General features: G+C 38.2%; 1 protein-coding gene across 18 annotated transcripts in view; it reads left to right on the forward strand.

The window, feature by feature from the left end:
• Window positions 1-27,514, forward strand: part of ANK2 (ankyrin 2) — a 235,435-nt gene that overhangs the window by 114,106 nt on the left and 93,815 nt on the right. For 13 of the 18 annotated variants that reach the window (XM_047718252.1, XM_047718253.1, XM_047718254.1 and 10 more), the window contains 5 exons: window positions 1,978-2,076; window positions 14,853-15,050; window positions 18,611-18,709; window positions 19,235-19,333; window positions 24,406-24,603. In XM_047718252.1, coding sequence (XP_047574208.1) covers window positions 1,978-2,076; window positions 14,853-15,050; window positions 18,611-18,709; window positions 19,235-19,333; window positions 24,406-24,603 — 693 coding nt within the window. The remainder of the gene's footprint in view (window positions 1-1,977; window positions 2,077-14,852; window positions 15,051-18,610; window positions 18,710-19,234; window positions 19,334-24,405; window positions 24,604-27,514) is intronic. The other 5 variants (XM_047718265.1, XM_047718267.1, XM_047718261.1 and 2 more) reach the window with 1 other exon arrangement.

Here is a 27,514-nt window from a genome sequence, read left to right on the forward strand (position 1 = left end):
GGGTAAGAACAACTTATAATGAAAATCAGTTACCCCAAAGTCATTAAATAATTTTGAACAGAACCATTGCTTTTAATCAGAGAGATGTATATGTATGTATATACAGATATATATATATATAACTTTTCTTTGACTATAACGTTTAACACTTTAGGTTTTATATCTAATTCACTGATTTCAAATGTATAAATAGCATAAGAATAACTCATTCTAAGTATATAATAAGGATATTGGAAATATAAAGACTAATATTGGAAGTATTGTAAACATTTTACACTCTGAAACCACTTATTGATAAAGTTTGGCTTATAAACTAAACATATGAATCTCTCATTAACTCATGATGCCTCTTTCACTTAACTTCTTATAAAGAAATTTATTTTTGTCTTTATTTCTAGTAAAATTTAGTAAAATTGCTATACTTTTATAAGACTTAAAGTAAGAATGTGAGGGCTTTTTGTTGTTGAGTAGTTAGACCTTACCTTCATCTATTTAGAGACAGGTTTTAAGTGATATAGAAAACAAGTTAGAAATCATGGTTGTCCAAAGAGGAAAAAATCTTGCCTTATACCCAAAGTTTGAAGACAAATAATGCTATTCCAATAATGTGATTTTATAAGCCAACACACTCCAGATACATTTACTTTGCAAAAATCAAAACATGTCACCATTATACAAGGCCATTAGAGGATAAATGAATTATCAACAAAAAAGAAAAAATATTAGAGTAGACATCCAGTTTGATGCTTTCAAAATCAAATCATTTGAAATGAATTTTTCATAACTTCATAAGGAATGGGTCTCAGATACCAGGAAAAAAATCAACTGTGAGCTATGTACCAAACTCAAGTTGTGCAAGGAATCAGAAGAATCTATTTACTGGAATTAGTCAAAAGTATCCAATTACCACAACCAACTTCAAGATCAATTTAGCTTATTTGGAATGGTTTACTTGGTTGAAATCAGCTTTATTTTCTAGAATGGTTGTGGTGATTAGAAGTAATCATTTCTGTTCCAATGTCTTGTTTTTTTTATAACCATAAAATTGTTTGGAAGAATGAACCCCTGCCTTCTTCAGGACTACATGGGGTTTTTAAATATGTTGATTAAAACAAAAACAAAAACCTTCTCTCTTATAGGCAGTAATTAACAGGCTTCTCAATGACAAAATTTCTTTCATCTAATCATCATCCTCCATGCTACAGCTTAAGCTGCCATTTCCTGGTCAGTGTGCCATATCTTGTTGGGGCATGAAGATACTTGAGGAATGACCTGATGCCCAGTGCTGCCCACCTCAACAAATGACAGTGTTAACAGATGCTTTACTCATCTCTTGGTAGTTCTCTCAAATAACTGTCTATAATTGAATATGCTCATTAATAATAGAGGGACATCCTGGGCAAATCAAATTCCTTCTATAAGCAGTCATTGTCTAGCCTTATAACACAAAGACAAATCCAACGTGGAATAGTTTATTTCAGAAGTAAATTTTGAATTCTGAATAGGAGTGACTTACGTATGGTACAAATGACGTGATTTTTTTTTGCACTGTGTTGACATGGTCTTTAAGGAGTTTCTCCTTAAAATGGGATCAAGTTGTAATCACGTAGTCAAATATGACGATGACAGATTTTAGGTTTGAAGGATAGAAGACAACTTCATATCACCTGAAGCAGTTTAAGTTATGCCAGATTGACCATGAAGTTAAACTTCAGGGTATACTGGATGTCTGGGTAAGTTCCTCGTTTGTCACGGACTGAAAAAACATGAAATAAACATTTGTTTTATCCTTATGAAGATGGAGAAGATACAAAACTGCATTTTTCCAGACTAAATAATTATGAAATAATTATGCCTTTTCATAGATTTCCTAAACCTTTGGATCGATTGCTGAGTCTCACAAAAAGGCACATTTTTATCCTTTACCATACAAGCAGTGGGTTTACTTATGACTTAATGATCTTTGTTTCCTGGCAGCGTGGGGAGACTGCATTGCACATGGCAGCCCGGGCAGGGCAGGTTGAAGTGGTCCGATGCCTACTGAGAAATGGTGCCCTTGTCGATGCCAGAGCCAGGGTAGGTGCCGGTGCTCGGGGTTCCCTCCTATTGTGTGCATGAGTTCCATCTTTTTTTTTTTTTCCTTTTTTTCTTTTTTTTTTTATTAATTTTATTTTTTATAAACATATATTTTTATCCCCAGGGGTACAGGTCTGTGAATCACCAGGTTTACACACTTCACAGCACTCACCATAGCACATACCCTCCCCAGTGTCCATAATCCCACCCCCCTCCCAACCCCCCTCCCCCCATCAACCCTCAGTTTGTTTTGTGAGATTAAGAGTCACTTATGGTTTGTCTCCCTCCCAATTCCATCTTGTTTCATTTACTCTTCTCCTACCCCCTTAACCCCCCATGTTGCATCTCCTATCCTTCATATCAGGGAGATCATATGATAGTTGTCTTTCTCCGATTGACTTATTTCGCTAAGCATGATACCCTGTAGTTCCATCCACGTCGTCGCAAATGGCAAGATTTCATTTCATTTGATGGCTGCATAGTATTCCATTGTGTATATATACCACATCTTCTTTATCCATTCATCTGTTGATGGACATCTAGGTTCTTTCCATAGTTTGGCTATTGTAGACATTGCTGCTATAAACATTCGGGTGCACATGCCCCTTCGGATAACTACGTTTGTATCTTTAGGGTAAATACCCAGCAGTGCAATTGCTGGGTCATAGGGTAGTTCTATTTTCAACATTTTGAGGAACCTCCATGCTGTTTTCCAGAGTGGTTGCACTAGCTTGCATTCCCACCAACAGTGTAGGAGGGTTCCCCTTTCTCCGCATCCTCGCCAGCATCTGTCATTTCCTGACTTGTTAATTTTAGCCATTCTGACTTGTGTGAGGTGATATCTCATTGTGGTTTTGATTTGTATTTCCCTGATGCCGAGTGATGTGGAGCACTTTTCCATGTGTCTGTTGGCCATCTGGATGTCTTCTTTGCAGAAATGTCTGTTCATGTCTTCTGCCCATTTCTTGATTGGATTATTTGTTCTTTGGGTGTTGAGTTTGCTAAGTTCTTTATAGATTTTGGACGCTAGCCCTTTATCTGATATGTCATTTGCAACTATCTTCTCCTATTCTGTCAGTTGTCTTTTGGTTTTGTTCACTGTTTCCTTTGCTGTGCAAAAGCTTTTGATCTTGATAAAATCCCAATAGTTCATTTTTGCCCTTGCTTCCCTTGCTTTTGGCGATGTTCCTAGGAAGATGTTGCTGCGACTGAGGTCGAAGAGGTTGTTGCCTGTGTTCTCCTCAAGGATTTTGATGGATTCCTTTCTCACATTGAGATCCTTCATCCATTTTGAGTCTATTTTCGTGTGTGGTGTAAGGAAATGATCCAATTTCATTTTTCTGCATGTGGCTGTCCAATTTTCCCAACACCATTTATTGAAGAGGCTGTCTTTTTTCCATTGGACATTCTTTCCTGCTTTGTCGAAGATGAGTTGACCATAGAGTTGAGGGTCCATTTCTGGGCTCTCTATTCTGTTCCATTGATCTATGTGTCTGTTTTTGTGCCAGTACCATGCTGTCTTGATGATGACAGCTTTGTAATAGAGCTTGAAGTCCGGAATTGTGATGCCACCAACTTTGGCTTTCTTTTTCAATATTCCTTTGGCTATTCGAGGTCTTTTCTGGTTCCATATGAATTTTAGGATTATTTGTTCCATTTCTTTGAAAAAAATGGATGGTACTTTGATAGGAATTGCATTAAATGTGTAGATTGCTTTAGGTAGCATAGACATTTTCACAATATTTATTCTTCCAATCCAGGAGCATGGAACATTTTTCCATTTCTTTGTGTCTTCCTCAATTTCTTTCATGAGTACTTTATAGTTTTCTGTGTATACATTCTTAGTCTCTTTGGTTAGGTTTATCCCTAGGTATCTTATAGTTTTGGGTGCAATTGTAAATGGGATGGACTCCTTAATTTCTCTTTCTTCTGTCTTGTTGTTGGTGTAGAGAAATGCAACTGTTTGTGCATTGATTTTATATCCTGACACTTTACTGAATTCCTGTACAAGTTCTAGCAGTTTTGGAGTGGAGTCTTTTGGGTTTTCCACATATAGTATCATATCATCTGCGAAGAGTGATAGTTTGACTTCTTCTTTGCCGATTTGGATGCCTTTAATTTCCTTTTGTTGTCTGATTGCTGAGGCTAGGACTTCTAGTACTATGTTGAATAGCAGTGGTGATAACGGACATCCCTGCCATGTTCCTGACCTTAGCAGAAAAGCTTTCAGTTTTTCTCCATTGAGAATGATATTTGTGGTGGGTTTTCCATAGATGGCTTTGATAATATTGAGGTATGTGCCCTCTATCCCTACACTTTGAAGAGTTTTGATCAGGAAGGGATGCTGTACTTTGTCAAATGCTTTTTCAGCATCTATGGAGAGTATCATATGGTTCTTGTTCTTTCTTTTATTAATGTGTTGTATCACATTGATTGATTTGTGGATGTTGAACCAGCCTTGCAGCCCCGGAATAAATCCCACTTGGTCATGGTGAATAATGCTTTTAATGTACTGTTGAATCCTATTGGCTAGTATTTTGGCAAGAATTTTTGCATCTGTGTTCATCAAGGATATTGGTCTGTAGTTCTCTTTTTTGATGGGATCCTTGTCTGGTTTTGGGATCAAGGTGATGCTGGCCTCATAAAATGAGTTTGGAAGTTTTCCTTCCATTTCTATTTTTTGGAACAGTTTCAGGAGAATAGGAATTAGTTCTTCTGTAAATGTTTGGTAGAATTCCCCCGGGAAGCGTCTGGCCCTGGGCTTTTGTTTGTTTGGAGATTTTTGATGACTGTTTCAATCTCCTTACTGCTTATGGGTCTGTTGAGGCTTTCGATTTCTTCCTGGTTCAGTTGTGGTAGTTTATATGTCTCTAGGAATGCATCCATTTCTTCCAGATTGTCAAATTTGTTGGCATAGAGTTGCTCATAGTATGTTCTTATAATTGTCTGTATTTCTTTGGAGTTCGTTGTGATCTCTCCTCTTTCATTCATGATTTTATTTATTTGGGTCCTTTCTCTTTTCTTTTTGATAAGTCTGGCCAGGGGTTTATCAATCTTATTAATTCTTTCAAAGAACCAGCTCCTAGTTTCGTTGATTTGTTCTATTGTTTTTTTTGGTTTCTATTTCATTGATTTCTGCTCTGATCTTTATGATTTATCTTCTCCTGCTGGGTTTAGGGTTTCTTTCTTGTTCTTTCTCCAGCTCCTTTAGGTGTAGGGTTAGGTTGTGTACCTGAGACCTTTCTTGTTTCTTGAGAAAGGCTTGTACCGCTATATATTTTCCTCTCAGGACTGCCTTTGTTGTGTCCCACAGATTTTGAACCGTTGTGTTTTCATTATCATTTGTTTCCCTGAATTTTTTCAATTCTTCTTTAATTTCCTGGTTGACCCATTCATTCTTTAGAAGGATGCTGTTTAGTCTCCATGTATTTGGGTTCTTTCCAAATTTCCTCTTGTGATTGAGTCCTAGCTTCGGAGCATTGTGGTCTGAAAATATGCAGGGAATATTTCCAATCTTTTGATAACGGTTGAGACCTGATTTAGGACCAAGAATGTGATCTATTCTGGAGAATGTTCCATGTGCCCTAGAGAAGAATGTGTATTCTGTTGCTTTGGGATGAAATGTTCTGAATATATCTGTGATGTCCATCTGGTCCAGTGTGTCATTTAAGGCCTTGATTTCCTTGTTGATCTTTTGCTTGGATGATCTGTCCATTTCAGTGAGGGGAGTGTTAAAGTCCCCTACTATTATTGTATTATTGTCGATATGTTTCTTTGATTTTGTTATTAATTGGTTTATATAGTTGGCTGCTCCCACGTTAGGGGTATAGATATTTAAAATTGTTAGATCTTCTTGTTGGACAGATCCTTTGAGTAAGATATAGTGTCCTTCCTCATCTCTTTTTATAGTCTTTGGCTTAAAATCTTATTGATCTGATATAAGGATTGCCACTCCTGCTTTCTTCTGATGTCCATTAGCATGGTAAATTCTTTTCCACCCCCTCACTTTAAATCTGGAGGTGTCTTCAGGTTTAAGATGAGTTTCTTGTAGGCAACATATAGATGGGTTTTGTTTTTTTATCCATTCTGATACCCTGTGTCTTTTGATTGGGGCATTTAGCCCATTAACATTCAGGGTAAGTATTGAGAGATATGAATTTAGTGCCATTGTATTGCCTGTAAGGTGACTGTTATTGTATATTGTCTCTGTTTCTTTCTGATCTACTACTTTTAGGGTCTCTCTTTGCTTAGAGGACCCCTTTCAATATTTCCTGTAGAGCTGGTTTGGTATTTACAAATTCTTTCAGTTTTTGTTTGTCCTGGAAGCTTTTAATCTCTCCTTCTATTTTCAATGATAGCCTAGCTGGATATAGTATTCTTGGCTGCATGTTTTTCTCGTTTAGTACTCTGAATATATCATGCCAGCTCTTTCTGGCCTGCCAGGTCTCTGTGGATAAGTCTGCTGCCAATCTAATATTTTTACCATTGTACGTTACAGACTTCTTTTCCCTGGCTGCTTTCAGGATCTTCTCTTTGTCACTAAGACTTGTAAATTTTACTATTAGGTGACGGGGTGTGGACCTATTCTTATTGATCTTGAGGGGGGGTTCTCTGAACCTCCTGGATTTTGATGCTTGTTCCCTTTGCCATATTGGGGAAATTCTCTCCAATAATTCTCTCCAATATACCTTCTGCTCCCCTCCCTGTTTCCTCTTCTTCTGGAATCCCAATTATTCTAATGTTGTTTCATCTTATGGTGTCACTTATCTCTCGAATTCTCCCCTCGTGATCCAGTAGCTGTTTGTCCCTCTTTTGCTCAGCTTCTTTATTCTCTGTCATTTGGTCCTCTATATCGCTAATTCTTTCTTCTGCCTCATTTATCCTAGCCATCAGAGACTCCATTTTTGTTTGCACCTCATTAATAGCTTTTTTGATTTCAACTTGGTTAGATTTTAGTTCTTTTATTTCTCCAGAAAGGGCTTTTATGTCTCCTGAGAGGGTTTCTCTAATATCTTCCATGCCTTTTTCAAGCCTTAGAACCTTGAGAATCGTCATTCTGAACTCTGGATCTGACATATTACCAATGTCTGTATTGATTAGGTCCCTAGCCTTTGGTACTGCCTCTTGTTCTTTTTTTTGTGGTGAATTTTTCCACCTTGTCATTTTGTCCAGATAAGAGTATATGAAGGAGCAAGTAAAATACTAAAAGGGTGGCAACAACCCCAGGAAAATATGCTTTAGCCAAATCAGAAGAGATCCCAAATCGTGGGGGGGAGAAAGGGGATAAAAAGAGGTTCAGAAAGAAAGAAAAAAAATTAAAAAAAGAAAACCAATAAAGAAAAAGTATAAAAAGGAAAAATATATATATATATATATTAGATAAACTAGTTAAAAATGTTAAAAAAGAAAAGGGTAAAAGTTAAAAAAATTTAGCAGAAGAAGAAAAAAAATTGAAAAAGAAAAGAAAAAAAAATTAATTTAACTGCAAGGCTAAAGAATCATGGGGAGAAAGCCATGAGTTCCGTGCTTTGCTTTCTCCTCCTCTGGAATTCCGCCACTCTACTTGGTATTGAAACTACACTCCTTGGTATGTGAACTTGGTCCTGGCTGGGTTTCTTGCTGATCTTCTGGGGGAGGGGCCTGTTGTAGTGATTCTCAAGCGTCTTTGCCCCAGGCGGAGTTGCACCGCCCTTTCCCGGGCCAGGCTGAGTAATCCGCTGGAGTTTGCTTTCGGGGCTTTTGTTCCCTGAGCGCTTTCCGTAGAGTTCTGGAAGACGGGAATGAAGATGGCGGCCTCCCGGTCTCTGGCCCGGAGGAGCCGAGAGCCCGCAGCCCCACTCCTCAGTGCGCCCCCAGAGAACAGCGCCCAATGACTCCCGCCACCCTGGCCTCCGGCCGCGCTCCGAGGTGACTGAGCCTGCGACCGGTTCAAGGTAACCCCGAGCTGAGAGTCACTCCTCGGCTTTGTCTCTGTAGCCGGCTTCCCCGTTCTAATACCTGTAAGCTCTGCAACACTCAGACACCCCCGATCCTTCTGTGACCCTGCAGGACCCGAGGCCACGCTGACCCCGCGTGGGCTTCACCCCCGTTAAGCCTCTGGAGCAATGTCCCTCAGCGGAACAGACTTTTAAAAGTCCCGATTTTGTGCTCAGTTGCTCCGCCGCTCGCCGGGAGCCAGCCCCTCCCCCCGCGGTCTATCTTCCCGTCGCTTTGGATTCACTTCTCCGCCAGTCCTACCTTGCAGAAAGTGGTTGATTTTCTGTTTCTAGAGTTGCTGTTCTTCTTTTCTTCGATCTCCCATTGGATTTGTAGGTGTTTGTAATCTTTAGATAAGCTATTTAACTGATCTCCCGCTACCCGAAGTAGTCTCAGCCTGCTACTTCTCCGCCATCTTGACTCCTCCCCCCATGAGTTCCATCTTTAAGAGAGAATGCTATTCTCCATTTCCTTGATTTAGAAATGCCATTGATTGTAAATGAAAGCATCATTTCAATAGTTTTTCAGGCAGAAAAGGAAATAGTATTGTAAATATTCATAATAAAATGCACCCCAATTTCAGAAACATTAACATTTGAAAAAAATACATAATTTAGTATCTAAAAATTGTGGCATTGACTAACCTAGTAATTTTTTAACCTATGAAAATATTTTTACATATATTCTTTCTTTACATGAATTTTTTTAAAATGACCTACATTATAGAGATACTATGAGTATTAAAATTGATTTCATAGTATAAGGTCAATCGAATTTCCAGACATTACTTACTAGTTACTTAAAAACAAATTACATTCAAAGTTTTAATGTACCTTTATCTGTTTAGTTTCTTCCTTTCTATAGTGAGCTCTACTTTTCTTCTTACTCTGATTTTATGTAGTTAAGACTTTCTGCTCTTCCGCTATTCCAAAATAGAAGAATTCTGGCCCTGGAGATTACTAGGAGATTACTAGTCAGATTCTCTTGTTTCTAACTGACTTCTTATTCCTTTACAGGTTGATTTTTCCTTCCCTTTTTTTTTTTTAATTCACTTTCCAATTGCTTTTTTCACCTTCTTCCTCTACACTGAATATACTAGCAATTTTTATTAATATACTATCTTCAATTTCCTTTCCACATCATTCCATTACCTTCTGCACTAGCATCTTTGAGATTCTCATAGAGTATCTGAAGTCTTTCTCTCCTTCAATATTTGATGTACCTGGGCTAGAACTCACTTCAACTTGAATTGTGCCATCATGATTCCCTTTTGGAAATGGTATTGTATTGGAATGAAAGCATCTGGTTAGAGTCCCATACATTGTCATTTCAGGCAAGTCATTGTGTTTCTAGGTCTTTATCATTAAAATATAGAGGTTGGGCTTAGACACCTTGAAACTCCTTTCCAGACTTTCTTAACATTCTCTGAATTTATGATTTTTTTAAACTTTTTTTTAAAGATTTTATTTATTATTTATTTGACACAGAGAGAGAGAGATCACAAGTAGGCAGAGGGACAGGCAGAGAGAGGGGGAAGCAGGCTCCCAGCCAAGCAGAGAGCCCGATGTGGGGCTCGATCCCAGGACCCTGAGATCATGACCTGAGCCGAAGGCAGAGGCTTAACCCACTGAGCCACCCAGGCGCCCCAAATTTATGAATTTTTTAATAGCATTTTTCCACAGACCTTCATGAAAAATCCAGTGAAACATGGGCAGCTTTGACATTAATCTTGTCCTTTCGGATTTTATCTGCCTTTTTATCCAATGTGTGAGTAGTGTAATTTATGTTCTTTGGTAATCATCATCAGTATTTTATGTTATTTATTTAGAGCTTTTATTGTTCAAACCATATTCTTCCAAGCCATGGCATTTTTATTGTTTCTCCCTGACCCCAAGCCTATTTTTAAGAGCAGTTTTAGGTTCATAGCAAATTGTGAGGAAGTTACAGAGACCTCCTATATATGCTCTGATCCCACAGGTGCATAGGCTCCTGCATTACCAGCTTTCCCCACTAGAATGGTACATTGTTATAATTGATGAACACACATTGTCACATAATAATCCCCCAACGTCCATAGTATATATTAGGGTTTACTCTTGGTGTTGCACATTCTGCAGGTTTGGACAAATGTATAATGACATGTATCCATCCTTATCATGCAGACTAGTTTTATTGCCCTAAAAAACTTATGTGCTCTGCCTACTCTCATTTCCTTCGAGGTTACCTGACATTCAGCTAATTAAAAGGAAAAAAAAATGTACTCTGAGTATCATGAACTTCACTATTTTATGAACTCTAAAAAAATCAATGTATTCTGAGTATTACGAACTTCACTAATTTTATCAGAAATTGTGATAATATTTCTGGTACATGTTTGTAATCCATATTTAATAATAAAAGGGTTTCCTCTTTACCTTTCAAAATAAAACAGCTTCATATTTGTCTATATTCAAATTTTAATTTATTTTTAATGGAAATTTGCTTATTTTCATGTGTCTTTGTCAATTTTTTTTATGTTATCAGTTTAACCCGTTATTGCCTTATGCTTTTCTAGATACCATCTGAAACCCCTTCCTCCAAACTACTGGTAACAGACTCTTTACTTTGAAATATTGTAACATTTATTCATTTAAAAAAATTTTTTTACACACACATTCCATCAATTCTATTGTTCTGGTGTGTCTTTTGTTTTTGTTTTTTTGTTTTAAGAGAGAGTACATGTGAGTGGGAGGGACAGAGGGAGAAGGAGAGAGAGAATCTTAAGCAGGGTCCGTATGGGGCTCAGTCCCACCACCCTGAGATCATGACCTGAGCCAAAATCAAGAATCGGACACTTGACTGACTGAGCCACCTAGGCGCCCCCAATTCTATCATTTTACTTTTCTTTCGATGGTCTACATATGTAAATAAACATCTTTAACTTTTTATTCCTCCTTATTTAAATATTAAATGTCAGGATCCTCTGTTTTTCAGCTCTACCACCTATCCTAAGGTGCGGCTAAAATTCTTCCTTATAGCATTGTTCTGGTTGCCGATGGGAGAAACTACCATAGTGTGGTAGAGCCATGCTACTAAAGGGTCATTGTGTGTATGACATCACCTGGGGATCTCGTTAAAATATGGAATGAACTCAGTAGGTTGGGGTGAAGCCCCAAATCTGCATTTCTAAAAACTCACAGGCGATGTTCCCCATCCTGGAATTATACTGTGCAGCAAGAAGCTAAGGTTTTCCTTTTCACATGTTCATTTTTAAGTTATACTTTCACCATGAGTTTCTATTTTTTTAGACCTTTAGATTTCCCTGGAAATCTTTGATTTAGTTAACATTTGTACAGTGATGTATACTTCATGAAGCATTTTAATACGAATTATCTTACCACAGAGCAACCATGTATTGTAGGGTGGCTTAGGGTCCCAAAATCCAAAATTGTGCTGCCTTTCCTGAGGTCATGGGGTTACAAAGTGTAAGAAAAGGGTTCCTCCTTGATTCTGTATCTTTCTCCTAGCTTTTTTCTGCAGATATCATTATCTCCTTTTGGGCTGTAAAGAGAGCCCTTATTTCTCCTATCTAAACAAACAACAGGATTCTAATTAGCCACATTTACCACCTGGGCTGAACACTATGGTAGGTATATAGTATCAAGCTTGGGCTCCAGGCCCATTCATGTGGTCCATTCACGAATTGGAGTGAGATGATTGGCAGCCCCTCCAGAGCCACATGTAGTGGGGGGTACCCTCTTTCCCTAAAGGAGGGAGGGCTCTTCCCAGAAAAAGGGTGTAGGGGGTATTGAACAGAAAAATGAAACTCTATCTCTTCTGTTTTACTTTCTGTTTCCCAGCAAGCATACCCATATACATGCACTTCTGAAACTCTCTCTTTCTCTTAACCTACTACATTGCTCTATAATTCACTCCCTCCCAAAGGGGAGATGGTCAGCAGTTATACTCGGTCACTACACTCAACTCCAAGGGCAAGATCTCTCAATAATCTGTATTCTCCTTAATCAGGTTTAGAAATAATATCTCATGGCTGTATAATCATTTTTCATATAATGAAAGAAAAATCATTTACTACAACAATGTCTCTCATTTAAAAGTACGAGCTGCATCCTCTTCTAAATCAAGACCATAAGGCGATTTTGCTGGACAGACTAAGAGAACAGGGACTGCAGTGGCGTTAAGTTCATTGGTCAGTCAGTTGTTTGCCCCCAGACCTTGCTCTCACAAAGGTACTTCCTTGTCCAGGATCCTCTATGGATATGACTGAGAGAACTACTGGGGTCCACCCATTGGGGACCTCTCTTACTTGAGGAGCCCATGTTCTGTTGGCACAATATGGAGGGCTGGCGTTTGCTTTAGGGATTGAGCAATCACAGGGCCCTGAGGCTTAAACTCATTTGAAACTTAATTCACTCTATTACTTCAGTTAGCTGCCAGTCAATTTGGTTCCTGAGAATCCTGTTAGCTAGAAATGAATAGCAGAAATTTTATCAAATCTTTCAATTTTGTCCAAGCCATTGCTATTTCTGTCTTTTGGTAAAGGAGTTGGGGCTCAGCAGGTCTTCCTAATTTTGGAAGACTGTAGCTTGTGGGAGTAAGGCAGAGCTCATCCCTTCCTGGTCCAGGCTGTATCACAGTCAATAACACTTTATTTTGAGGGAATTATTGATCCTTATATATGGAAGAGCCTAGAGGATCAAGCTAACCCTCCCTTTTTAAAGTCCTTTCCATGAATATTATTTTCTGCACTTTTCCAATTCTTTGCCTTGGCTTGCATTTACTTTAGTTTGGAGCAGCAAATGCAACTTTTGCAGTTCAACTGGGAACTAATTACTCAAACCTTAAAAGGTCTTATATCTTTAGTTACCAGTGGAAAGACTTTCTAACCAAACTTGTTTGTTCTTCCCTTTTTTATTCTCAGATAGGACTATACTAAAAGTTGAAGAAAGTAGGCAAGACAGTTTATTTGTTTAAAAAATTAAATACAAAACCAAACAAGATCAAGTGCCTAAATGCTCTGGGGTCTGAGAATCAAGGGACTAGAGTTGATAATTTAACCAAATAGTTGGCTGCTGCCAGCTCTGGATGAAGGTGTCCTCATTGTCCCAGCTCTCCAACTCACTCATCAAGAAAACCTTTTAGATTATGTCATTTGCAATACCCACCTCTATCAAATTGTATTAGGCGGAGGTGCAAGAAGGGAAACCCAGAAGCAAGAGATGTTCATGATAGCTATTAGGTTCTTTGGTTCTTTTATTGTTGTTTTGTTCTCTATTTATCTTTGTAATTTAATTTCCCCCATTTGTCTATTTTCTTCTTTGTTGTGTTTCAGAAAACAGTTGTATCTTCTAAAGTGTTTTCCGTCTCCTTTCCTATTGAGAGTCACCCCATTCTGTTAGTTTTCTCAGTGGCCAACTTACTGTGTCTATTTCTGTAGGATGTATAGGCCAATGAGTGTCTTTGGAATCCAATGCCTGAATTCAAGTCTTGTTTTAATAGCCTGGTGACCTTGAACAATCCTGGAGAACCACTTTAATTCCTCTTAATCTCTGTTTTGCAGAAAATGGTCGAATAATACATTTTTGGCCTTCGTTTCTGGTCTTCTGTAAGAATAGGATCAAGTATGCATGGTACATGAAGGAAGGTTATAAATTGCATTTTCAAAAAAGAGTCCAATTCTATTACTAAAACACTTGTATTATTGTTATTTATTATTTACTTCTCACAACCTGAAATTCATACAATGCTATTTCATCTCCTTCTGTGGCTCCCTCTGAATACTTTTTTTTCTTATACTTTAAGACACAACATTTATTTAAAAGCTCTCCTCCACTCTATTATATCTTTTTTTCCATTCATTCTTAGTTTAGGAAGCTGACCCAGCTCTTCTTTCCTCACTTTGATTATGACATGCCCTTGAACACATTGTAAAGACATACCTTTTTTTCAACACTAAGGTTATGCTCAATTTTCTTTTTTCATAAAAGAATGGTTTGGCTTAGTTCTCTTAACATTGAAATGAAAATATTTTCCTGACTACACATTAGAGTCAGGTGATTTCTTGAGCCTCCTCCAACATATCTTCCCTATTCCTTGTACCAGCTATGTCCTCTCCGTGTTTCTAAATGAAAAGCCACGTGGCAAATACTTAACCCCATTTGCTTCTTGCTGGAGTTCCATTTCATCTTGAAGTTCTGGATGCAAGTCCCTGAACCATCTGCACTGTTTCCTGGAACAACATTAAAAAAAAAAAAACAGATTGTAATATCTTCTTTATCTGCAGTCTTTCCTTGAAGAAAATGACCAGCATTTCTATCCTTGGCTTTGTTTGAGTGGAGTAAGAACAGTTTTCCCAGAATTCCTCATTCTTTTTCTCTTTATATGGTTCCCAGAATAAATACTGTCTCTTAGTGAAAGCTTTTGGATGAGAATCTAGGTCTTAGTCCTTCTGGACTAGATTTCTTTCTTATTCAGAACCACAAATTGGTGTATATTTAAGTGTAAATGAGGGCTGAAGCTTTAATGATTTGAGTAACATGTTGGTGTGCTCAGGAAACAATGACCAAGTTTATGGAAGTTCATACTACTAAAAAAAAAAATCTAAGAAAGATTTTTGTGACCAGACAGGTTACCTCCATAACCAAATGTAAATTAAATCATGGTCAGAGTAGTAATCATTTCCTTCTGGATAGCAGTTCCTAGAGATCCCAAGAAGACATCAGGAAACATCTGAGTGGAATATGTTCTCAGTGAAGTCTGGCTTGTTCGGGCACTAATGTTTTACTTGACTTGAGTTGTAGGAGGAACAGACACCTTTGCACATTGCCTCTCGCCTGGGTAAGACAGAAATTGTCCAGCTGCTTCTACAACATATGGCTCATCCAGATGCAGCCACGACAAATGGGTACACGCCCTTGCACATCTCTGCCAGGGAAGGCCAGGTAGATGTGGCATCGGTCCTCCTGGAAGCAGGAGCAGCCCACTCCTTAGCTACCAAGGTAAGAGGATGGATCCCTGACAACATGGACTAAGTGGGATCCTGAGTCAGGGTTCCTCTGTTCTACTATATACAGTATCAAGAAGGGTAGGTCTTCTTTGGGCCTCTGACTTACTTCTTTCTATTTGAATATTTTAGATTCATTTTCTAAATTATCAAAGGGGTTTGTGAAATTCCATATCATAGCTTCAACAAAGAGTGCTAGAGTCCATCCTTCTAAGTACTATTGTTTCTAATACAAGTATCTAGTGCTTTAACTAAGATTATTTCCATAGAGCAAGGGCTACTTCTCTTCTCTTTCCATTAGAAAATCTATAATGTATTCCTTTTTTTTTTTTTAAAGATTTTATTTATTTAACAGATCACAAGTAGGCAGAGAAGCAGGCAGAGGGAGAGGAGGAAGCAGGCTCCCCGCTGACAGAGAGCCCTATGTGTGGCTCGATCCCAGGACCCTAAGATCATGACCTGAGCCGAAGGCAGAGGCCTAACCCCCTGAGCCATCGAGGCGATCCTATAATGTATTCCAAAGAGAAAAAAAATAGAAGGTTCCCAAACACATTGAACTAGTAAGGAAGGAAATTGCATTAAATTAGCAATACTATATTTGCTAAGAGTTTTAGTATTATCTAGAAGTTCACCTTACTTGGTTCTGCATTTTTCCAACCCTGGTGTCAGCTGTCATTCCCATTCTGCTCTCTAATATTTGTCAGCTATATTCTTGCCTGGGTATTAACAGCGTCTAAATAGAGCTGGGCTGGAAAAGCACTTTATCAGTTGTATATTCTTTGTACACACCAGCCTGAATTTTATTTATTCAAAGTTTCATCCTAGGGCAGAATAATGTTTTTTGCCCCACTTGATACATTCTATTTGAAATTCACTATTTGGATGCAACTTCGAATAAAACATGAACACCCTCAGCTAATCAGAGCAGAAGAAATTGGACAGGTACAGAAGAGTATAAAAATGAGACAAGTTTAAAGCTCACAACAAGTGTAGTGTTTGTGAGGCAAAATAATTCCCATAAATATGACAGTGATTCATACTATTTAAAAGACATTTTCAATTTGCTCGTAACAAATAGGCACAAGGACTACATCTAAGGGAGAAGTATGAACTCAAGTACTGTTGTGGCATCTCTTCTCCTAGAAATAGGAGCAGCCCACTAGCCATTATGACTTGATCTGGTTGCTTGTGGCTATAAAACATGTTTTATTGTAAAAAATTTGACCATTGTTCAAATGCTGAACTCTGAAGAGTTGAAAGGATTTTAAAAGTCATTTAAAGAAAAAGTCAGAAACTAGGCAATAAACAAAATAGTGATAACAACAACCCAAGAGAGACTGGGTGATCGTCTCATCAGATGAAGGTGACAAATAAATTCAGATATGTAAAATACAGGAATAGAGAGTGAAGCATAGTACCTTGCAAAGATTTTTAGGATTTAAAAATACATCTAAAGCAATAGTAAAGTGTGGTGGTTAAATGGAAGGAACTATTAAACTGAGCAGTTCAGCAGTGGAACTCACTGGGGTTCTGATGAAGAGTTGACTCATCATCATTAAAGCTATTTGAGTGTTTCTAAATATCAGAGGGTAAATGAAATCCTGATGAGATTAACACAGGGGAAGAAGGAAGATGTGTGACTCAAGAGATGCTTTCCAACCCCTATTTTGTGATTCTACAGTAAAGATTCTATGTAGTTTTGACTAATAATAGGTTCCAAATTTATAAAGGGGCTGGATCACTATTCCGGCAGGACTTTAAGGACAGGCACTTCTTTTTCTTCCTTGTCATGTGTTTTGTTTTGTTTTTCTCAAAGAATTCCACTTCATCCCAGTCATTGTGTACACTGAGCAGAGGGAGAACATTAACAATAAATGTTGGCTGAAATGGACTAAGGCAAGGGGAGGAAATACTTCCTATGGTTGTCCCACAGTTGGAGAAAGTAAAAGAATCGCTCTCCTCCAAGGACTGATTAGTACCAAATGTTCAAAAGAAGGCAAAAAGAAAAACAACATCTTAATTAAACATAATTCATGTGGTGACACTGTGAAAGGGCAATATTGTTTCTTGGGAGAAATTCTATATTGTGATGAGGGCTTCAGTGGTCCTAAGGATAAGCCATACCATAGACCACCTACAGCAGGCACATTTGCTTGGTGTGTTTTACAGGCCCCGGTCAGCATTAGAACTCTCCCACGCTCACTTTAGTGCCAGAAGAGCATGTGGTTAGACTGTCTGGCCAAGAGGATGGGTTTGAGATCATGGTGTAGGAACCGTGCCATCCTTGAGATCTGAGTCCAGGGACTTGGCTGCTTTTGTAACACCCTGCTAATGACAGAGAAGGACATTAGGTTAGGCACACAAGACGTTGAATCTGTACACATAAACATGGGTAACAGAGCATTCTTTTAAAAAAGCTTTCCACTGTGGTGTGTTTAAAAGTCTGACATTAATCAGCTCAACATTTTGCCAGACGTGGAGTGTATTTTACAAAAGGAATTGGTCTTTTATACAGTGTGGGCCTTCTGGGAAAGGGGATAACAGGATAGGAGGTGCTTTTTATTTATTTATTTATTTAAAAAATTATTTATTTATTTATTTGACAGAGGGAGAGAGATCACAAGTAGACAGACAGGCAGGTGGGGGCAGGGAGTGGGCGGAAGCAGGCTCCCCGCTGAGGTGAGAGGCCAATGTGGGGCTGGATCCCAGGACCCTGAGATCATGACCTGGGCCGAAGGCAGAGGCTCAACCCACCGAGCCACCCAGGTGCCCCGGAGGTGCTTTTTAGCAGTGAGCATCTTTTTGTCTGTCGACCATTTATCTTGCTATTTCTGCAGAAAATGCAAATCAACTGAATCACAATAATATATATTTTTATATATTTTTTTACCATGGCTGCTGAAATATCCTAAAATTTAAAGGAAGAAATTTGGAACGCAGGTATGATTAGAAAGTATAGGAAACGAAGGATTGGAGAGAGCAGCTATTGTCTCGATCCTATTAGTTTTAGAGGCAGGAAAAAGATAAGCCTTCCCCACCCCGACCCCCAATCACTAATCAGAGCCATTTTAGGGACACTAGTGGCTCTTTAAAATCTGAAACATATAGGGGTGCCTGGGTGGCTCAGTGGGTTAAAGCCTCTGCCTTCGCTCAGGTCATGATCCCAGGGTCTTGGAAGCCCAGCATGGGGCTCTCTGCTCAGTGGGGACCCTGCTTCCTCCTCTCCTTGGCTTCCTCTCTGCCTACTTGTGATCTCTGTCAAAAAAAAAAAAAAAAAGATCTTAAAATCTGAAACATATAAAGGCAAATTTCAATTTGCCAGCCCTTACAATAAAATTTGTTTTGTTCAATCTATCAAGTCAAACACTCGCATGCTAAATTTCCTTCTTCTAGTCCTTGTTTATGGCTAACAGATTTAATGCTTCTAGCATTTTTTTCTCAAATAGAGACTCAACATAATTTGCTTAGTATGTTAACAAATTTAAAAAAAAAAGGATTTTGTTAGGAGTCACAAAAATAAATATTACATTTTACTTTCGTTCTTTGAATTTTCAGAAGGGTTTTACTCCCCTACATGTAGCAGCGAAGTATGGAAGCCTGGATGTGGCAAAACTTCTCTTGCAACGCAGAGCTGCCGCAGATTCTGCAGGGAAGGTAAAGGATTTTATTAGTACGTGACAGTTACACTTACATTGGAAGATTCGGAGATCTGTACTTCAAGATACTTTTCTCACTCTTCTGAAAGGACAATGAAGGCAACTGATGAAACAATGTCAAATAGACACGAGGGGGTATCTGTCTGTGACCTGTCCACATCCACGCTAATTTAGAAGGCATTTAGATGTGTGTCTCCGATGTATGTTCTTGTCACAACAGGGCCCAGAACATCTCTGAATTTAGAAGAATCCTTGCAATGTTAATGTAGTAATTCTTGCATAGCATTTCAGACTTTTATTTATGGGGGATATCCAGCTAACCTGTGCCAACTTACGCTCCACCAAACATTTTCAGTTTTAGCTAAGTTTCTAATATGAAAATTATTAGTATTGATTTGGTTTTTTTATTGACCATATTAATTAATTAACATGGACTTCACCTGTGCCAGTTTCCATGCATTTGGTAGCTTCAGGGCAGCTCACGCTAATTTATTAATGCTGAATTTAAACACACCCTTTACAGAATGGCCTTACCCCGCTCCATGTTGCTGCTCATTATGACAACCAGAAGGTGGCACTGCTGTTACTGGAGAAGGGTGCTTCCCCTCATGCCACAGCCAAGGTGAGGACCGCAGAGAGGGATTTACAGAGATAGGGTGGAACTGTAATCTGACTGCACATGAGAACTGTTTTTTGTTTTTGGTTTTGTTTTGTTTTATTTTTAATTCCAATATAGTTAACGTACAGTTTTATATTCTTTTCAGGTATACAATATAGTGATTCAACACTTCCATACATTACCCACGGCTGGTCATGACAAAGTGCCCTTCTAATCCCCATACCTTTTTCAACCACCCTACCCCCACCCCCACTCGCCACCCTCCCACCCCTTCCATTACCATCAGCTTGTTCTCTATAGTTAAGAGTTTGTTTCTTTGACTCTCTCTCTCTTTTCTGTTGCTCATTTGTTTTATTTCTTAAATTCCACATATGAGTGAAGTCGTACGGCATTTGTCTTTCTCTGACTGACTGATTCCACTTAGCGTTATACTCTCTAGCTCCTTCCGGGTCCTTGCAGGGAATTGCTCTTTAAACACGCGGTATTGTATAACTGCAAATACTCCTAGTGATAGTAGCTTTTGGTATTGACTATTTTTTTAAAATTTCTACTGATTACTTCCACAAAGCCTTTGAAGATTTTTTTAAAAGTCAGCATAGATCAAGGGGATATGCCTATGAACAAGTAGAGATGACTCTTCTTGTCAAGACTCAGTGTCTTAGAGACTAAAGTTTTGAATTTTGAGAAACGAAGCATAGTAAAGGCAGTACAGGTTTTCGCTTTTCCCCTATAACCAGAATATTATGCTATAACATAGCTTTTTTTTTTTTGCTTATTCCTTTAGACTGCAGTTTTTTTCATTGTGATATATGAAAGAATCTTTGTTTCTTTTTCTCTAACATTTCATCCATGTTAACTATAATATATATCCTTTTAAGTTCCTAGGCTAGGAATTCCTTCTTGATGTCTCTGTATCATCAGTTTCTGAGACAGTGCCAGCTAAGACTTATACCTATGGACAGGGCATTTCTCACCATTTGAGTTGCCCCTTCGTTACGCTGAAAATATACATGAATCTCATATAATACACAAAGTAATTATTATATCTTTCATTAATTCACTCAGTAAACATATATTGAAAACATACCAGGGCTTACTGAAAAAGTATTGTGTTGGGAAAATACTCATGCTGTGTTTGGTAGCATAATAAAACAGCACAACTACCATTTCTTTGCCAAATACTCTGTCTACCACTTTGCATGCAATATTTCACTTAATCTCATGATAATGCTGTGAGATTGGTATCATAATAATTTCTGTTTTGTGGATAAAGAAGAGAGATTTGAGTAGGTTAATTTGTTTATCCAAACTCATATGACTGATACCTGATAGAGCTAAGATATGACCTCAAGCAGTTTGACTTTAGAACCATTACTCTTTTTTTTTAAGTTGGGGTTCGAACTCACAACCCTGAGATCAAGAGTTACATGTTCTTTTGACTGACTCAGCCAGGTGCCCCTAGAACCAGCATTCTTAACCATTAGGTCCACTGTGTCCCAAAGTAGTGGAGAGAGAATTATTCTACTTCTATTATATAAGTATGTATATATGTACTCACATGTCTATTTAAATTATACATATACACATATAATAAAGTGGGATATTCTATATAAACAGTATACTCTGTATAATACCACGTATTTTGTATATAAGTATATATAAAATATTATAAATATGCATAACTTATACACATACCCACATATACATCTACATACACACATTTATATATATATGTATCCATGCATATTTTTTTGGTACAGATATACACTAAAATATTTAAACTATCAAAAGAGGAGTGCAAATATTTAGAATTATGCATATCATTCTTATTCCTTTATACCCTTCTCTCAGTAGGCTCATCAGTTATCATTTATTTGATGTCTTTCTTCCTACTAGGTGATAAACTACTTGAGGACAGTAATCATGTCATATTCATCTACATATCCCTGAATTATCTCATACAGTATTACGGATTCTCAATAAATTTAAGTGAAAGAATGAAGACTAGGCAACTATTTCAATGGAATAAAAATACCTACTCCCTTAACACGCCAGTACTTTTTTCATTAACTCTCTAAGCTGGCCATTGTCAGCATCAATATGAAAGATTTCATCAATACCCAACACCACTTTATTTAAACTCTTACTATGTACAAAGAAAGGATTGTAGTAAAACTTTGTTCTCCCACAAGGGCTTTTCAATCTACTTGGGAAAGAAGTCCTAAATTATAGAGTAATCTGTCTGGTTTTCCCAAAAAGACAAATATAGCCCTGATCTCTAGCCTGTACAGTGTATGGTCCTTACTCTTATGTACACACATAGAGTCCACAAGACCGGGTAGAGCAATTCTCTCCTCCAGCATCCATAGTACAGTGGTGCTCAGGAGGCTCTTCTAGTATCTTCCACTCATCTGCCCCAGCCTGTTGATGAGCATGAGTCCTTCGGTTCTGGGGCTACTCCAAGAGGCTTTCAGTTGGTTGTAACCCCATCCCCATCTCCACTTTTTTTTTTTTTAAAGGTTTTATTTATTTATTTTACAGAGATCACAAGTAGGCAGAGAGCAGGCATAGAGAGAGGAGGAAGCAGGCTCCCTGCTGAGTGGAGAGCCCGATGCGGGGCTCGATCCCAGGACCCTGGGATCATGATCTGAGCCGAAGGCAGAGGCCCAACGCACTGAGCCACCCAGGCGCCCCCCATCTCCACTTTTTAAAAAAAAGATTTTAGTTATTATTTGAGATAGAGAGCAAGAGAGAGCAAGCACACAAGCAGGGAGCAGGTGCAGAAGAAGAAGGAGAAGCAGACTCCCCACTGAGCAGGGAGCCCAATATGGGGGCTAGATCCCAGAACCCCAGGATCATGATCAGAGCCAAAGGTAGATGCTTAACCGACTGAGCCATCAGGCGCCCCTCCCAACCCCCATCTCCACTTTCAACTCTCTATTCACTGCAACCGCTGCCCCAGCCACAGATATAATCCCTTGGACTCTAGAACCTATTTGCTTCTTTCTACCAGAGCCCAGAAGCTTTTCTTAGTTTTCACTGGATTTTTTGTTTATTTGGTTCTAAAAACTTCTACTCTGTGTGGAGTAGGAGGGCTATAGATCTTGTAGATCTCGTAGATCAAGTATCTGCTGGGCAGTCAGTCTCTTATATTGCCAAAATGGACACACTTTTTAATGATCTCTTATGTTGTTTTGATAAAACCTCCTGTCCTCCTCCACGTAAGTCTCTGACTTTCTAACCTTGGTAGATTTACTCTGATAATTCACCTAACTTTGGTAGAGCCCACATGTAGGAATGGGGGACATTTGGACTGATGAAAACACACCGTAGCAAAAAAACAAAAACAAAAACCCAAGTGCTAAACTTACAGGGTCCACAAAAATTTACATATTCTTTAATAGAGCCCATGGTCCAAGTGTAGTGTTTTAGAACATCTGGAGCATCTGGGACCTATGACCAGACCATGAATAGTCTTCCAAGGAGAGCTGCCAAATTTCCTCAGCACCTTAAAGAGAAATATCATTTATCTGAACTGAAAGATGCTTATTTTTGCTTGGAGGAATGGGGGCAGAGTAGATAGATCAGATCAGATCATTGAGTATCGAGATTTGATGATGGCGTATAAAGACATTTAAATTCTCAAAACTCCTTTTAATTTTTGGTACCCTTTGCAGTTAGATTTGGTACCCTTTGCAGGAAATAACATAACCTAAAATTACCTCTTATGATAGATTCACAAGAAGCAATCGATCATTATGCTGACTTTACCTTCATTATATCACAGTTCGTGGCAAGGCCACTGTTTTTAATTTCTATTACAAGTTTTTCATGGAAAATTCTATCACACTTGAAAAAGAAAAGGAAAGGAGGGGCGCCTGGGTGGCTCAGTGGGTTAAAGCCTCTGCCTTCGGCTCAGGTCATGATCCCGGGGTCCTGGGATCGAGCCCCGCATCGGGCTCTCTGCTCGGCAGGGAGCCTGCTTCCTCCTCTCTCTCTGCCTGCCTCTCTGCCTACTTGTGATCTCTGTCTGTCAAATAAATAAAAAAAAAAAAAAAAAAGGAAAGGAAACAATATAGGTTCCAGACTAACATTTGTTCTAGAGGTCTATTTGCTTGTTATTTGTTTTAACTAAGTATAGGGTTTAAAGTTTGGCTTTTGTAAGCCGAGTATGAATTCCTCTGGTCCTTTCCACAAACTGCCACATAAAACCAGTAGCCTCATATTTCTACTTTTGAGCCCATAGAGACAAGTGGAAGATCTAGGATTTTGATTGATAGGATTTTGATTGGATTGATTGATAGGATTAATATAAGCCAATTTTGTTGCTTACTCTAATTTTCCACCAGAACGCAACCACTTAAAGACAGGGATTGTGTCTTACCCACCTTGGTATCCCCATACCTAGCACACTGCCTGGTACGTGCTCCCAACTTACTAAATAGCTATCAAATGAATAAAAAGTACAATATGCACAGAAGCATAATAGCAGGAGTGTTATAACAAGATCACAGAAAGAATTCCATTTTATTCTGTACTACTAAAGCTATATCTGAAGTATAGCATTCAGTTCCCAGTCACACAATTTGAGAGCACTATTGACAAATGAGAATCAGTCTAGAACAGGTCATCCTTAATGGAGAGGTCTAGTAGCAATGGGGCTTTTATCAGGAATAGTTGAAGGACTGGGGAAGTTTAACCTGGAAAAGAAGACTAAAAGGAGATATGAAAACCAGCTCCAGGAATTTGAAGGACAGTCATGTAGGACAGGAGCCTGGCTTGTTCTTTTGTTGCTCTGCAGGAAAGAACCAAAATTGTAAGAAGGAGATGTTAAGCTTTGGGGCTTTTGTGTCTATATGTGTCTTACAGTAGAATGTGTGTCTTGTGATATTGGTTGTAAAGATTTGGGTGTTGTGGGATGGGAGCTTGTAATGGGAAAGAATTTGGATTTACTATAAACTTACTTTTTAACTTTTCTATTGATTAGAGATTCTTATTTCCATTGGAGATATATAGTAGGACAGGTGTTAAGCTTATGATGTATATTTGTGGTTTGGGGTTTTTTTTTTTCCTAGAATGGCTATACTCCTTTACATATTGCTGCCAAGAAGAATCAAATGCAGATAGCTTCCACACTCCTGAACTATGGAGCAGAGACTAACATTGTAACAAAACAAGGAGTAACCCCACTCCACCTGGCCTCACAGGAGGGGCACACGGATATGGTCATGTTACTTCTGGATAAGGGAGCCAATATCCACATGTCAACCAAGGTACTGTTTTTGCCTCTTGTTTTAGCCAAGAATCTTTCAGATGAATATAAACAGAAACCAATCAAAGACAACTTGGAGCAAAAAGAAGGGATGTATTAGAAGGAAACAGAGATTACTTATGGAATTCAAGGACAGTAACAGTTGAGGCTTATGAGGAAAAAAATCACACAGAAGCAAGAAGCAGACTCAGCCTATCTGGCGGCATTTTTGAATCTTGACTTTTTCCTTGCAAGTCAGTTTCATTTACCTCTCTCTGCAGATCTACTTTCTCTGTTTCTCTGTGTGTGTGACCAAAGAGGTGACCCTGTAGCTCCCAAGAGTTAATATCACTGTAGTTTAAGCAATCAGTCCAGATTTGCCATGGTACCTGCTGGTCTTAATTCCAAATTTTAGACAGAGAAAGGGAAAGTGAGAGAGAGATACAGAGAGAGAGAGAGAGAGGTGACAGTTCATCTGGTCTCTGGCCCAAACAACTGATTCTAAGCTGTTGGTCCGTGGCCACTACCCAAGCATTCTCCAGCTGGGCTGAGCATCAGAGGCACCTGGGGGGCAGAGGAAGGGGGCATGAAGGAAACTCAGTAAAATAAAGATTTCTGAGCCAACTTTAGCTTAGTTTGGGTGGTTGTGGTGGTGGTGGCCAGAGAATCAGTGTTTTTAATAAAGAACCTCAGTCATTTCAGCCTTTATGGGTAGGCATTTGAACTATAATAGAGTCAGAGTCAGGAATATAAGGGGAAAAGACATTATTTAAATATGGAAATATTTGGATTTTTTACGAGTATATGTCTATCTATACATCTCTGTCTTTCTCTACATATGTATCTGTAGCTCTGCCTACCTACCTATCTATTTAATGTGTATCTGTCTTATACTTACATATACTCCACTGGAGTCAGCTTCTGAGAAACTAAAATTGAAGCCTATATTTTTAAGTTAGCTCATCATTTACATCTTTTAATACTTTTTATAACACGAGGTATGGGTTTAGTGAAACTTAGGTTTCTTAGGGTTTTCCACAGATACACAGTACTGTGTTTTCTATATTTCACTGTTGAGCTAATTTAGTGCTTTTGGAAACTCAGTTGTAAATTGGTCTTCATAATGTTATCAATAGGTTATATAGCATTATTTCCTTTAGAAATAGTTATGAAAAAGGTTGTCTTGAATGCCTCTAGAGTCCTATTCTGTGTCTTTATCACTCAAAAATATTCCAGTAAATCCCTTGCCATTATATACTTCTTTGTTCTCTATCAAAAGTCCTCACAGATCCTTTTTTTCAAAGTGTAGTGAGAGCTAATTAAAAAGTTATTCCCCAAAAGATATTTGCATTTTAACAGAAATGAACATCCTGAAGCCTTGTGGTAAAATTCAGTGTCTCAGCTGTTATTAAAGTCTGGGGCATGGATTTTTCTTGTGGGCATTGAAATCATGCCATTCAGGAAGACATTTCCCCTACTGGGGATATTCTCACTATGAGACCAGTTGTAGAATACTTCACTTAGCATCAGTATATGAAAGGGACAGACAATGTTTATTGTCCATTAAAAACAAATCTTAATTTGAAAATAAACACAGGATATCCATAAACAAGTGTTTATTGTCCATTAAAAACAAATCTTCATTTGAAAATAAACACCAGATATCCACAAACAAATCAAGGAAAATTTTGAGTAGAATGAAGTTCTAGATATTTCATGAAACTGATCATGCGATGCTTCTGATAGTGCTATTTTTAATTCATTTTAAGAAGTGCTATTTTTAATATATATTAATATCTGGAATCAGTTAACTATGTCCTCCCTGATGGTATTCTTCTAAACATACTACTTCCTTTGAGAGGGTTTTAGCAATCAGCAAATATTTAATGAATATTTTTGACTTATGTACTCCTCAGTGAAGAAATATATTCAATTGTGGACCACAGAGTAATTATGTTATCCTTATAACAATGATTTCAATATTAGATTTGGGGTGCTGTCCTAAAAAGAGGTGTGATGTATTTGTCACTAGAGTAAATCACGATGTAATAATAAAAACCAGTTATAGAGTCCTCTAGTGCATCTTAGGAAATAAATTCCTTCTTTTGAAAAGAACTCCTTCAACATCTTCTATTTTCTTGATTAGAAAAGTTTTCATAATTTGATTTAGGTATGGAAATTTACCATAAATTGTAGAGAATTTTCATATTGGCTGTTAATCTGTAATCTTATATTGTAGAAAACAGCACATATATTTGACATGCCATTAAAAATGTCTTTGAGATATTTGATGATCATGTCCTTTAATAATCACTTCAATAACATTTTTAAAAGACCAGTTGTCTCCATAAAGAGAAATATTTTAATGTTTACTATTTTCATATGGAGAAAACCAGAACGAGGAAGAATCTTGTTTTGCCCCAATATTCATATTGTTTATACTTTAGGGCTAGATAGTATTTGTTTAGAAGTGAGGACATTTTAATGTAGAAGGGCATATCTTCAATCTTATCCTGATGGTTTATGAAACTCAAAGCTGAGCTCAGCTGGAACTGTAAGAATTAAAAAGCCCCAAGCCCTCAAACAAACAAACAAACAAACAAACACAGCCTTTTCTCAAGCTGGAGAATCTTTTTCCCTCTATACATATCACTTATGTTTTTTAAAGATCAGAGGACTTGTCCATTTCTAGGAGTACACCCTGGCTAGAGATGATGGATTTTGAAGAACCTGGCAGACTGTGGAAAGGCAGATCTGCGAAGCCACAGTCAGGGGGTCTGGGAGAATCTAATTAGACATGAATTGGGAGAGCGGGGGAAGGGAGAGTTGCCAGCTCAGAGCATAAGTGAGCTAACTCAGTGTCCAGCGGCAGGAGTAACAGGAGGGATGAATATACTAGGTATTTGAGCAGTAGCAGAGGAAGAGAAAATAGG

The sequence above is a fragment of the Lutra lutra genome, chromosome 2, assembly GCF_902655055.1.
Source record: "Lutra lutra chromosome 2, mLutLut1.2, whole genome shotgun sequence".
In the NCBI taxonomy this organism is placed as follows: domain Eukaryota; kingdom Metazoa; phylum Chordata; class Mammalia; order Carnivora; family Mustelidae; genus Lutra; species Lutra lutra.